Source organism: Gadus morhua, chromosome 21 (genome assembly GCF_902167405.1).
Source record: "Gadus morhua chromosome 21, gadMor3.0, whole genome shotgun sequence".
Lineage (NCBI taxonomy): Eukaryota > Metazoa > Chordata > Actinopteri > Gadiformes > Gadidae > Gadus > Gadus morhua.
In genome coordinates, this window is record NC_044068.1 from 10,578,957 (window position 1) to 10,593,662 (window position 14,706).

Genomic DNA, 14,706 nt, shown 5'->3' on the forward strand with positions numbered 1-14,706 from the left:
ACAACGAATGACTTAGTAAGTTCATGTTTGATTGTGAGACACACAGCATTAGTATCCGGAACCAACGCTGTGTGTGTGTGTGTGTGTGGGGGGGGGGGGGGGGGGGGCTACAAATTGCAGCCTGAATACTGTTAATTCCCAAAAACTGTGGCTTGCGCATAAAGTCGGGTTGCATGCTGAATGTTTGTTATATGGTTGTACCATTTCTGTGGGCTTGCAACAGAGCCCGACTGGAATCATATATCCCACTAAAGCCTCGCTGCTTCCACGCACATCTGCACCGTGCAAACGCACATCAACATGGTGCCCCTCACATAGACGTCAGCCACGCTGCTGGAAGGAAATCGTAGGGGAAACACTACGGAATTATTCTAACAACATTCTGGGATTTAGAGAATGATGTAACAGAACGCCATTGTTCTTCACGTTCTGTGAAATCATTCATTGTAATTAGAAATAAAATACCCTGCGATCTTGATCTCCTTGCCTTGTGTGCCATCTTCTTCACCAGTTGGACCTGTTGAGAGAAAAACAAAGACATGCAAACATTTAAAAAAGAAGCAATAGAGCTCTTCCAAACTGCAATGCATCCGACGGAACAGCTGTACCACAATGTATGATTACCTTTGAGAACCGAAACACTGATATTTTGACAGCTCTCAAAATAAAAAGGAAGGTTCTGCCAGAACGTTTCACGAATGGTTTGGGCTGAAGAAATGCAAATATTAGATTTTGAGGATTATAGGGGTTGTCTGTTTTTGTAGAATAAATTATTCAAAATTTTAATTTGATTAAGACTCGAGAATCTTAATTAATTAGGGCATATTGCAATTCCTCTAGAGCAAAATGTAAAACTGCATATTCAACTGTTGAGTACATTTTCCACTAAAAGGTACAGTTCTGTACTGTGGACGTTGACAAATAAATTCAAATCTACCAATTTCGGTAATCTGTCTGTGTTAAATATCAATCATACATTTACTGTCCTGGAAAAGCTTTACTATTCCGGACATGAAAAGGTAAAATGGAGAACACAACTCAACTTGAAAATCCTAATGCTTAACAATTATTTATGAGAAAATACTGTAGGCCTATCTGTAGCATTATATTACACTTCCTACAGGTAACACCGTCAACTACAATTTGTTAGTCCAACCGATGGAATGCCTAACTATTTTAATATTGCTAAATTGCGGGTAAATAAAGTTGTGTACATTCAGATATTATTTGATAGATAGTTTAGGCACCTGCAATATAATTACGTGCTTGGTGGGAGAAGTATGTACAATGTCAAATAAAGCCTTACATAGCATGTTCTCATATATACAATGTCACTTTCCCTGTGTAACTTAAATAACTTTCATATGCAGATTAAAACCAAAATTTATAAAACCTTCACATCTAAATTAAAAGAAGGTATCGCAGCAGTTTCTGATTATACGATTCCTACCTGATTGCTAAGCGACTGTACAAGTCAACAAGGCGTTCGTCGGCTCACCACAAGTTTGCTTCACATGATTTGTTTGTGGCGCGGTGAGACAGTTTGTCCTATGCAGTGTTCCGTACGGTCGTTCTGACGTCACTGAAAAGCGACACGAAACAATGGTAAGTGAGCAAGCAATTTTCAAGCTCATAGCCTCATTCCAATAAAACGCATTTTTTTGCTGCAATTCTGTATATTATTCTAACGGATCGTTGTATTCTTTCATTGCGAACGTCCAGGGGTTGGATTTTAGTTTCAGATGTGAATTATGTGCGATAGTGTGTGCGAAAACTCGCTAGCTCATTATCAGCTAACGTTACGTCTGTCTGCTACCCGGTTGAACGGATAAAACGTCCCAAAGCACCGACTGTCGATTAATAAGTTATAGCCCATGTTATATCCTCTTGTAGTTGCAGTTCACTCAACATATTATTAGTATGTAAATGTCATCCATGTACAAATAATGTCTGTCCGAGCCACTCATAAACAAGCTAATGGAGTTTTATAGCTAAGCGACGTGAGTTGGCTAATATGTCGGTGTTCATATGTTTGTTAACACAACGGTCATCAACAAAAAGCAAATTCATACTATATTGTCAGTACTGTACATGCATTTACAGATTATCGATGTATTTTGTTTCAGGGTCAGAGCCAGAGTGGAGGCCACGGTCCGGGGGGAGGAAAGAAGGATGACAAGGTGAAAAAAAAACAGTGAAGTTGTCGATGCGTTTGTAAAGTGTATGATTGACTGTGAGGAATTGTTTTGAAGCTTCTTCTCTTAATGTTACCATGCGTTATTTCATTTTAAATTGGTCAGGATCACCAAATGATCCACTGACTTAACCGCAAGCAGTTTTTATTTATTTCTTCGTTTGATCGAATGTCTGGTTGTACAATTAGGCCTATTTCGTGTTGCTTTGAAATTTGATTTCTTACAATATTGAAAAGCAATAAAAATCTTATCTTTTTCAATAAATTTAAAATTAACAATAATCATTTCAGGAGAGAACTGCTTCCAGCTGCTTGCATTGATTATATGCTTCATGTATTGGACAAAGACGTGTGAATTAATGTCATTATTACGCTTAATTTCTCTTTGCCAAATTAGTACTCTCGTTATCACTATTAAGTGCTCGGGGTTCCAAATCTATTGACCTGTGGTTACACATGTAGGAGTCTGAGCCTTGTCCTTCTCATTGTATAGATAGAGATGTTTTCTTGTCATCTGATATCTTTGCCTGTACTTCTCCTTGCAGGAGAAGAAGAAGAAGTATGAGCCTCCCATTCCCACCAGAGTTGGCAAGAAGAAGAAGAGGACAAAGGGACCCGACGCTGCCAGCAAACTCCCATTAGGTAAGGAACACATTTTTAAAAGTAAAAAGCATTAAATGAGCCTTTCTAAGAAGTAATCGATATTGAATCCAACAGTATTGACTGTTGAGTTGTGTTTGTAACGGGCAGGTGTATTTCCCTTGCAATAGTATAGTTGGCTTTTTCTTATAAAGAAGTGTGATATGACAGAAAAAACGGAATTTCCATCCCCTCAGTACTTGGCGCTCTGAGGATGCAAGCATTCGTTTTCTTTGTGCGTTTGTGTTTTGCGATTGTTTCTCTCTGTGTTTTCTTATGAACTAAGGCTTAGCTTGTGCTTTTGCCCACGCGTTCCCTCCTGCTGTTTCCATGGAAGCGGAATCGCTTCACTGTGTGTACTATAATAATAGCCATCCTGTTACCTACCTGGATTTAAACCAGAGAAATGTTCACTCTGCATAATGTATCGTACATGCTTATTTTCTCTGGGGATTACTGGCTCAGGCTTTGGGTGGATGTTGGAAGTCATTACTATTTTAAATTTTCCTTGTTCCTGCTGTGTCGTTTATTCTTTTGCATTTTGCGGTAGATTCTGCCGCATCTTATTACCTTTAATAAAAAAAACACATCTACACTGTTGTTATTATGAATGTACTAATGATATACCCCCTGTGGTAGAGGAAGATAGATTACGTTATAATACCAAGTTGTTCCGGTTAAAAAAATAAGAGGGCAGCAGGAGCTAGAGCGGGTTGACTAAGGTTTCTGGTTCGCTCCCCGGAGTGTCGAGGTTTCCCTGAGCAGGACGTTTAACCCTAACGATTCCCGACAAGCTCGCTGTCGCTGTGCGTGGTTGACAGCGCCGTCGTTGTGTGTATGGTTGCAATGTAAAAATAAAAGCCATGATGGTCAATGTAATATTCATTAAAATCGCATCAAATAGGAAGCACGTTGGAGCCCTTGAGGGTGGAATTGGGTCAGCTAGAATATGCGTCTACAAAGATTGGTTTTAAACAAGCTGGATGGAAATTAGGAAGGGAGAAAAAAAAAAAAACATCCACCATGTCCACCCTCTCTGTGCCCCTCTCTCCATCTGTCCCCCCTCAGTCACCCCTCACACCCAGTGCCGCCTGAAGCTCCTGAAGCAGGAGAGAATCAAGGACTACCTGCTGATGGAGGAGGAGTTCATCAGGAACCAGGAGCAGATGAAGCCCCTTGAGGAGAAGCAGGAGGTTAGCACCGCCCCCTCTCCTTTCACTCTCCATCCATGCTTCCCGTCTTTCTCTCGTCTCTCTGCTAGCCTTTATTCTACAACCATCCTCACTATTCATGCCATTCACTGGTTCACTATAGGTGTTTTCCTTTGAGCTTTAGAAATGACAACCATCTCTTTTTAATTATATTTATATAAGCTCTCACGCTGGTTTACCATTGTGATCTATTTGAGGTCTGCTGGGGCGCTTAGTTACTGTTGCTATGGTGCACATTGTGCCACATTGATGAGAGTGTTTTTTTTTAAAAGGGAACCGAGAGCAGTCAAAAGGCCATTAACCAGTAAGGTCCCTCACCTTGTCTATCTCTCTCTCCTCTCACCCCAGGAAGAGAGGTCAAAGGTGGATGACCTGCGTGGGACCCCTATGTCGGTGGGCACGCTGGAGGAGATCATCGATGACAACCATGCCATCGTGTCCACCTCGGTGGGCTCGGAGCACTACGTCAGCATCCTGTCCTTCGTAGACAAAGACCTGCTGGAGCCCGGCTGCTCCGTGCTGCTCAACCACAAGGTGACCGGCTGCCCGAGGGGGGGTGTCTACTAGGCCTGCAGCGGATTCGAAGTGTATCCGAATCCGTTCGGTTCGTTTACCACAGTTCGGAGCATTCTGGAGATCCGCGGATTTCGGTTTCATGAAGGCATTGCCTTATGTAGCGTATTTTGCCTACTGTAGCCTACGTCCGATACCAAAGGGTGTTTAGGACCCAGCGGAATGCATTCTCTCCAGTGCTGCCCAAGCCAATGAGACTTTTCCCGCCCCTCCCTTCAGCCTGTCAGCGTTCAAAACAAACTGGGCTTTAAACGATTCCTAAATTTAAAGAAAGTAATTGATACAATTATATTCTAAATATACGGGAGATAAATACAAACGGGTGATAAGCGGGATAACGGCCTTCGAGGTCTACCGGTTCGATGGAAATAATGGACAGGTAGAGGCAACTCTGGCTTCATGCTGCGCTCGTCGCCAGAGTTCTAAGCCTCGTCGGCCGTTATCCCTTACATGTTACACTCAGTGCACCATGTTTTCAAATGCATTTAGGGGAACATTTATTGCACAAAAAAGCCTTGCAGGTTGTCTGATTGCAGTCAATTAACACATTGCAAATAGCCTGGGGGTCTCATTCATTTTTGTGTTACTCCCCCAAACCCTCCGTCAAAAAAAAGTCTGCCTTTTTACTATCACGGACATGATCCTAATCCGAACCGTATCCGAAACCGAGGCCCAAAACGGTTATCTGAACCGAACCGTGGACACACTGATCCGTTTCACCACTAGTGTCTACCGGGTCGGGGTACTCATAATGGGAGGCATCAGGGTTATAGCGTGGGAACCAGAGGACTCTGCAAGCTCATGTTATAGATCTGTTTCGCCTCTTAACCGTTAACAGTGTTTGAATGGTGTGTATGTTATTGGGGTTTTGTGTGGTACATAATGTGTGTGTGTGTTTTGTAGGTACATGCTGTCATTGGGGTACTGATGGACGACACTGACCCCCTGGTGACGGTGATGAAGGTGGAGAAAGCTCCCCAGGAGACCTATGCTGACATCGGCGGGCTAGACAATCAGATCCAGGAGATCAAGGTACATCTATTCAGATTATGAACGTATTACTATTATCTTAAAATATGGCATTTCGTAGGCGCTTTCAGCCAAAGCACATTACTGTGAGTGCATGAGTTCCTAGCATTGACGACCGCATTGGGAATCGAGCCGATAACCCTGGTAGTGTTCATGCCATGCTCTACGACTGAGCTATGTTTTATGTATTTGACTACCCTGAAAACAAACATCAACTGGTCTATAAGGACTTTGTGATTAAAAACTGCAGTTTAATTTGCATTGCCATTGTTATTGATTGGTTCGATCTTGGTGTTAATGGATGCATGTTTGAACTGACGACACACAGGAGTCTGTGGAGCTGCCCCTCACACATCCAGAGTATTACGAAGAGATGGGGATCAAGCCCCCCAAGGGAGTCATCCTGTACGGACCACCGGGCACAGGTCAGGATTAAATACTTTCACCTTTACTCTGACAGGATGTCAATCGGTTTCTAGATTGATACCTTTATGGGCATCTCATTCTTGGAATCTGATTTGGAAAATGGTCACTATTAAGATATTAATGATTCCAAATAATACTGTCATTTGTCAGATTGTCATAATGTTATCACACATGGCGCAGAAATGTACTTTTTCTGAACCGGCACCGTTTTGCGGCAAATGTAGCACAGAGGGGGACAACCTTGTCTGGTCTCAGGATCTTAGTCACTGTACATTACCGTCATTATCATCTATCAGCCCTCGCGTCGGCGTAGCGTCTCCTGTGTCAGATGAAAACAGGACATTGAAATGACGCCAGGCAGCTTTGACAGCGTGGCTAAATGCCAACGGGCCAGCGAAGACCTTCTTTAAAGGCCAGCGCGCCGGGAAACACGAGGCGGCGGCGGCGCCCGCCTAGAGCTACCTCCGGGTCGCATGCCGACGCCCGCGCACTCTTAACGCTGTTGTCAACGTGTTCCGCTGACGCGACACAGAAAGGATTCAAACGGATATGGTACACCGAAAAACTTTCCGAGGGTTGCATCTTATTGGTGTGATGAACGGATCAGGGCTGGATCTCATTAGGCGGCCATGTATTCCATCTGTTCAAGGGGTTCTGAAATCGGTTGCCATGCCGACCCCTGGTGCCAACGATAATTAGGAGCTTAAAGTTCCGAGGCGGTTGGGTGATGCTCGGTGGGCATCGTTAACTACACTGTCTGCTCCCTTACTGCGTGCGTGGTGCTTCATTGTATTTTACTCTATGGTATCATACACAGAAGAAGAGCTATTATTTTGTTGTGTTATGCCTTTGTTAGTCATTTAATAAATACCTTAAAAGGCATGTATCTTGAAGGTGAGAGTATATTTCCCATTATGCTGCTTGTACCAGTGTTTTTTTTTTTTTCACGCTGCAGATCTAAGAAAATTGCTTAATCATTCATAACGCGTGCAAAAATTGCAGGACGGTAATGAACAAATAAAATGTGATGTGATCATTTGTTCCCTCATATGAGACTGGAATCATGTCATCAAAGCCCTTCAGACCATTAGCGTTTTCCATTTAGATCACGTAAAATTGAATCCCACTGTCAACAGGTTCCTTCATTAAAACTTGGTAATCTGATTCAACTTCAGAACATTGAATCATTCCATCTTCTTTTTGGTTCCTCCCCCCCCGGATAGGTAAGACCCTATTGGCCAAAGCGGTGGCCAATCAGACATCGGCCACCTTCCTGCGTGTGGTAGGCTCTGAGCTAATCCAGAAGTACCTGGGCGACGGGCCCAAGCTGGTACGAGAGCTCTTCAGGGTGGCAGAGGAGCATGCCCCCTCCATCGTCTTCATCGACGAGATCGACGCCATCGGAACCAAGAGGTAGAGAGAGTGGGGTGGTTGGGGTAGAGTGCCCGGAGGGATGTGGGTTAGCCTTACTGGTAGAGCGTTGGAGCCGTAGAGAGAGGTGGTTGGGGATGGTTAGAGGGAGTAAGACCTCGGGAAGGAGGGAAAGGAAGATTGTGAGGAAGCTAAAAGGGTGAGAAAGAGACAACTCGGGAGGAAGAGTGAGATGAGAAGAAGCTATCGAGCGATAGACAGCAGGAGCATGTGCTAGACTTCAGACGACCCGAGTGCGGTGCTTGCGTCATCTGGTGTCAATGGTTCACACTCGCAACCAAAGTTAAAAACAACATAACACCACTTTAGGTGGAAGCTGTAGAAGTCTTGCCGCTGCATGTATTAGATGGAGCTGGAAATAGAGCTATTTTTTTGAGTGGGTCGGAGGGGCAAGAAATGATTTGGCTGTTACTGCTAATGGTTGTCCTCAGTGCCCGCCCACTACATTCTGGGTGTGACCCCCCCCCCGTGTGATGTCCGGTATTAAAAATCGGCGTGGGTAGGGCAGATGTTTTGTTGCCACGGGCATAAGAAGGTTGAAATATTTAATACTACTCGGCAACAAGAGCGGCTGATGCTTCTTAGCTGGTTTAATAACCAGTTTGAACCGTGTGGGGGCAGGGGGCATCGGGGCCAAATATCAACCCTGAGTCTGGGAGGACGTCGGAGGGGTGGTCTCTAATGGTCCACTGGATGATGTGTGACCGGGATGTCGACAGCAGGACATGTCGTATGGGCAGAGATGGGGTCTTGTGGCTCTGAGCACGTTGTCTTAACCTCTAAAGTCACTTTATATAGACTTCAGATACAAGTCCGACCGCTTTTAAGTTCGAGGGGAAAGCAATTTGGTCCCACACATTTATTACTAGGATAATGTTGATAGAAATGCACACATACATATTTCACACTCAGCCAACTGCCAAAGTCACGTCAGTGTTTCCCACACATGAATGCGTGCACATGAATTATTATTATTATCATATATATATATATATTTTTTTTTTTGCTCAGACGAATTTCGTGTCGCTCTCATTGGGAAAAAAAATCGCCACATACATCCCCCCCCCCCCGTCAACAATCGCTCCATACCCCCCCCCCCCCCGTCAACAATCGCTCCATACCCCCCCCCCCCCCCCCGTCAACAATCGCTCCATACCACCCCCCCCCGTCAACAATCGCTCCATACCCCCCCCCCCCCGTCAACAATCGCTCCATACCACACCCCCCCCCCTCTCATTGGGAAAAAAAATCGCCACATACACCCCCCCCCGTCAACAATCGCTCCATACCCCCCCCCCCCCCCCCCCCCCCCCACATAGTCTCCAAAATTTCTGTGGGAAACACTGCACGTGGATACAGTCTCATACAAATCAGACAGGCGATTGCATTATTTGCAAAGCAATGAATAAACTACCTAGCGAATCAGAGTTAATTACATTGTAAGGAGGACTTTCTATGTACTTTGAATGTATTTTACCCTCTCCCCATCACTGTCTCACACAGCTGGAGTGTCCCTGTATGTTGTGTCCAACAGTCCTGTGTGTGTGTGTTCGTTCCAGATACGACTCCAACTCTGGGGGTGAGCGGGAGATCCAGAGGACCATGTTGGAGCTGCTCAACCAGCTGGACGGCTTTGACTCCCGGGGGGACGTCAAGGTCATCATGGCCACCAACAGGATAGAGACCCTGGACCCTGCGCTCATTAGACCAGGTCACTGGCCCATCCCCGTCTGACACACGCACGAGCGCACACGTAGACGTAGGCCCTGGGTCCATCTCTTAGACCAGCTCAGTGTTTGACTCTTCTCTCCTCACTTTCGTTCTGAGATTCGTTCTGTCACTCTCTCTGACCTGTCCATCTCTCTCCATTAGCCTCTGTCTCCAATTTAATCTTTCTCTCACACTGTTTCTCTTGCTCTCTATCTCATGCCTTCACCATCACAATTACACAAAGCGCTCGGCAACATTTTCAACGACACGGCATGTAAAAGAGCGACGATGCCATCTCCGGACTAATCCGTTTTAAAGTGTTTCCTCCTGCCACGCTTATTAAGCAGGAGTTGTAAATGGCGCACTTCCATTCACGGAACGGCGGTGAACATGAACATCAGTCTCATCGCTTCTCCATCACTTGCGCTGGGCCCAAACGAGCACTTAACGCAGATATTCAACCGTTATTATTCGCTTGGGTATATTGAGTACCACTTACGCCGTTACTTAAGCCCAAGCCAGAGACCGGCTTTGTGAATAAATAACTACGTTATCTAGACGGCAGAGTATAACCCAAACAAAATGTTGAAATTTATATTTTGGCGTCACGCATGTGATGAATATTGAAGTTGTTTTCTGTATCGTTTCGTCCTCAGGGAGAATCGACCGCAAGATCGAGTTCCCGCTGCCCGACGAGAAGACCAAGCGCAGGATCTTCCAGATCCACACCAGCCGCATGACTGTGGCCGATGACGTCACCCTGGATGACCTCATCCTGGCCAAAGACGATCTCTCAGGAGCCGACATCAAGGTACTGATGGGCCAAGGCGTTGAGCTTTCCTTCATTAACCCGGCCGCCATCGTCGAACACCCTTCCCCCCCCAAGAGAGCGATTGAGTGATTTTATACGAGACCTGGTCTGAGTGTTTCTAATAATCGATCCCATTATTTCTCTTGTTTATTGTGCCTTTCATAAAGTATAAAGACCTTTTTATGAGTGTTGTTTGCTGTGAACAGAGCCCTGGTAAACCAGCCGATGTCAGAGTCACTTTAAACAGTCTGGAAGCTGTGAGCCGCTGCTGCGTCACGGCAGAAGATGGACGTGAACTCATTATGTCGTCAACTTTTATTCTGAAAAGGAACCGCAGCCTTTACAATATAAATGAACGGCCCATGTGGGCCAGGCGAGGGTGATGGAGCCCTGCCTTCCACCATGGGTGAAATAAACATGCTCAGGCAGGGCTTTTATTGTCTGTGAAATTGAGGCCATAATTTCTCACAGGGGTTGTCTCTAAACACTGGGGGGCGGGGGTCTTGCTCAACCTGGAATCTGCTATCAATTCACAAAGTGAAGTTGACTTATTATCGAATGACACTTAATTTGCTGTATCCGACTAGTAAGACATTCTAACCCAATGTATTTATAGTCGATGCTTCTCAAACGCTCGCTCCCTAGCCACAGCCGTCTCGGTTTCACTGTTGCTTTGTCACCGTTTAATTATTCCATTGCGTGTGATTCTAATTTGGTGGGAAGGAGAAAATCGAAGTGCAAACCCAGCTCGAGAGCGCCCTGCTGTTCTCCGTCCCCCTCCTCAACACCGCCCCAATGCTGCCCTCATGTGGCGTCTCATGGAACAGCACCAGGGATATGTCGTTAGCGAGGGGTTGTCAAATCAGCCGTTTTCACCAAGCGAATTGGTCGATGATGATGCACTTCAGCAGCAACTGTTGCCTATCATAACCCAATCATGTCTCATCTGTAATGGCCGCGTGTCACAACGTGATCCAGCGGTTGAGCTCCCATTTTATGGACGACACGATCGAGGCAACAAGGACTCAGCACTTTCCAGTGCTTATTCATGTTATCTGTCTTCCTCTTGCTTCCCGTTCTCTGCCTCTCCGTGACCTCAAATGTCAGACATGTGTTCTAACCCGCAAGAGGGTTATATTTTTTTGTTGTTTCCCAGTATAATAAAATCATTTAGTCATCACAACCGACGTGCTGAAGGCCCACACCGTCGTGGTCAAGGTTCATCAGAGGACTCTGAACTGTTGAGTCAGTTTGACATTGTTCCTCTCTCTCTCTCCCTCCCTTTGTCTCTCTCCGTCTCTCTCCCTCCCCAGGCCATCTGCACGGAGGCGGGGCTGATGGCGCTGCGGGAGCGCCGCATGAAGGTTACCAACGAGGACTTCAAGAAGTCCAAGGAGAACGTCCTCTACAAGAAGCAGGAGGGAACACCGGAGGGACTCTACCTCTAACCTCTGACCTGTCACCCTATTTCAACCCCCCCCCCCCCCCCCCCCCGGCCCTGTGTGTGAGTGAGAGAGGAGACGAGAGGCGGTGTGCTCAAGAGAGAGTTTTGATATATTTTGTGCATGTAATGTCTGTCTTCACCCCCTCCCCCACTCTCTTGTTACCGTTACTTATGACAAATAAAAAAATAAAAAAACATTTGGTTCTGTAAAGATCTTTTGATTCGTTATTCTTTGTTTTACTTCTACATTGTTGGCTTGCAGTGCCGTACCACCCACCAAAGGAGATGGCCAGCATCTGTCGAGGGTTGTAAAAAGGATTTGTGGCTCTCCTCCTTGCCTATTTAATCACAAAGTAATTTGTAAAAACATTGGCACGGTACAAGGTTCTGTCCCTCTGGCTTCTCCAGTGGAGTCAAGGTATAAAACCAACTTTTACTTGGATTTTTTTCATCTCAAGGTCCTTCTTTGGTATAGATGGGCACAAACGACCTGATAATTCATTAATTCAGCTTGCATAGATGCGAGAGGTATAGAACAATAACATCAAAGTGCTGTGTGGAGGTTGGTCTAGTGAGACTAATTAAATGGACCTGTTAAGATCCATACAGTTAATTAGACTAAACTTCACTGGAACTGTGTACAAGAGGCAGGCATGTATCTGCTTTTTAACTAACGGCAAATTCTCAGCTTGGCTTTGACAAGCATCTAGCTCACTTGGTTGGCATTATACTGTATTACCATGAAATGCAGAAGCATTTCTGCATTTCACAAACAGGACAATCGCCACTGTATTCCAAATTACAGTACATCGTTTTTACTTGAATTTCGTGTTGTCAAGCAACAACAAACCTTTCAGGCCCTCCAGGCGTGTGGATCTTAATCCAGCTAAATCGCCCGGCCCCGCGTGTGTGTGTGTGTGCGTGCTTGCAACGGATTTCAGTCCGCCACACACTCGGGGAGGAAAACCAACATTGATTTAATTCCATTTGATGTGGAGCCATGTGTAACTGGGTGCTCAGCAGAAAGCAGCCCCAATGCTGCAGGCTTCCAGCCACTTAGAAGGACCCCCCCCCCCCCCCCCCCCCATTTAGGCTTCAGTGGGAATGCGCCTGCCGCAGACCCCCTTTCCCCCCACCATTCCATCCTCCCTCCTCTCTGCTCTCCCCACCACCTTATTAAATCAGTCACGCGCTCCAACTGCAACCACCACTCACACTTCAGCAGCCAGTTACGCAAACGGGAAAAGAGGGAGAAAAACATGTTGCGGACATGGGAGTACAACACTCGAAACTTGTTGTTATAGCGAAGTGGTGTATGATTTAATGTGGCTGAATGAGAGCAAACACACACCACAGGCCATCAGTAGCTTGTCTGAGCGTTCTCCAAGGCTACTCGTTCATAGGGTTAGGGTTATAGCATACATGTTATCACACAAATCCTGCCTTAAACCTTTGAGCATTCAGACATAGCATGTTTCTTCGAGTTAATGTTTGTGCGTTACAATTGTTCCAAGACACACCAATATGTCAAATGGAATATAAGGTTTAGGGCATAGCCTCAAAAAATAGCTTGTTTTATTTTGATTTTTCTAATTCTAATGAATGACTTTTAAGACATTACACTACGGTTTTAGTTTTTTAGTGATTGCTGTCCAATATATTAAAAACAATCAAAGGTGACAATTGCTTAAATGTTTAAATTTGACAGTTGGAAATATAGGCCTAAACTCTTGGTAAATCATAGTTTTCATGATTTTTCGTACTGCATAATATCCGATACTGGAAAATGTGTGATCTAAAGTATTTGGCTAATCAGCATTAATACCCTAAGTTGCAATTATTCAAAAAGTGCATCTTACGTTATAAATGCTGTTTTTCAGCACTAGAGACTTTTAGAAACCTCAAAGGCCTTTAATTGAATGTAGCTTGAGCTTTATCTATATCGCAAACATTCTTTTTACGGTTCAGTCTCGTTTTTCATGTTATGGATCCAACTCAAGCCATACTGTTTTAAATGTACACAAGGATAGGGTCTTGGATGAGATTTCTTATCCTCTAGCAAGAAGAAAATTACAACTTAATTTCAGATAGTGACTTTCTTAAATTATAACAATCCATAATCACTGGGGGGGGGGGGGGGGGGGGGGGGGGGGGGGGGTGAAAAGAACCTTTAATAGGTCACTAAAAAACAAAATGGTTCGATTGATTTGCCTTGAGTTCTCGAGTCGCAGGTGAATTATCCATATTACCCAGTAGATGGCGCCTTTGTTAAATAAACCTCGGGACTGTGTCTTGCCTCATATCACACAGGGGATGTGCCTTCTTCCTTGAACACCAATGTGTTCCTCTGAATGGCGAATGAGATTGCCCCACTCCACTCTTATGTGTGAACAGGCCTATATCTTTGATCTAAATGAACAGGTTGTACGGCTTCCCCGCTGTGTCGCCAAGTGGCGATCGCCTTCAATTTTGCGTAGACTTTCTGGAAGACTGCGATGCGCATCTACCAATAGCAAATTGCACTAAGCTACGCATCGTAGCCTATACCTATCGCCCTGCATCGTTTTTTTCAATATAAAATAGCGTTTGACATTACTATTGGCCAACAAAAAATACCTGCACAAATACCAGTCATGACTTGCTGTTCAATAATCATTTGATATTCCGTATCATGTGTTTATATTTATTTTATTCCCATCAAGTGCCACTGCCTGGTGCAATGCAGGTCTTACGTAGCCAATAAGTGCGGCCAATACATGGAGAAAAATATTGCGGGTCTGCATTGACCAATCAGAACGGGTGTAACAAAGCAGCACAGCAGATTCTCCAGTGTCAACCAGGCAACGTTTACGCGAGAAATATCCTTCCGCTGTAAGAAATTAGTGCCCCGTTCATGGGGACCTAAACTCTTGTGAAAATATCAAAAAAGCCAATGTGTAAAAAAAACACATACGTTAATACATAATGGGGATTTCCACACACAGCTGTGAATTAACATACCACATTTCTGTAAAATCCTACGACTGTAATGTAAAACCACTAGCATTATAACACCCTTTGAACTGTGAGTTGGAGGCTGCTATGTCCCTAAGCCTCTAGGGAAAATCACTTTGTTTTAAACAATACCTTATTGTTTAAACCCTAAAGTAAATAGTAGGGCTCTCTGTGTATACTAATGGTAATAGAAAAGCTAAATAATCTGATGCAAGTTGTTACGTATTGTTTATGGTATGTTTCA

At 44.7% G+C, this 14,706-nt stretch overlaps 1 protein-coding gene across 1 annotated transcript; it reads left to right on the forward strand.

Annotated features, from left to right (window-relative positions):
• The first annotated feature begins 1,514 nt into the window (after positions 1 to 1,514).
• psmc1b (proteasome 26S subunit, ATPase 1b) lies at positions 1,515 to 11,675 on the forward strand. The gene is made up of 11 exons (XM_030345546.1): positions 1,515 to 1,605; positions 2,127 to 2,180; positions 2,740 to 2,836; positions 3,902 to 4,026; positions 4,393 to 4,578; positions 5,521 to 5,649; positions 5,975 to 6,071; positions 7,296 to 7,485; positions 9,063 to 9,214; positions 9,870 to 10,024; positions 11,338 to 11,675. The coding sequence occupies exons 1-11, from the start codon at positions 1,603 to 1,605 to the stop codon at positions 11,470 to 11,472; spliced, it is 1,323 nt and encodes a 440-aa protein (XP_030201406.1). The 5' UTR covers positions 1,515 to 1,602; the 3' UTR covers positions 11,473 to 11,675.
• The last annotated feature ends 3,031 nt before the right edge of the window (positions 11,676 to 14,706 follow it).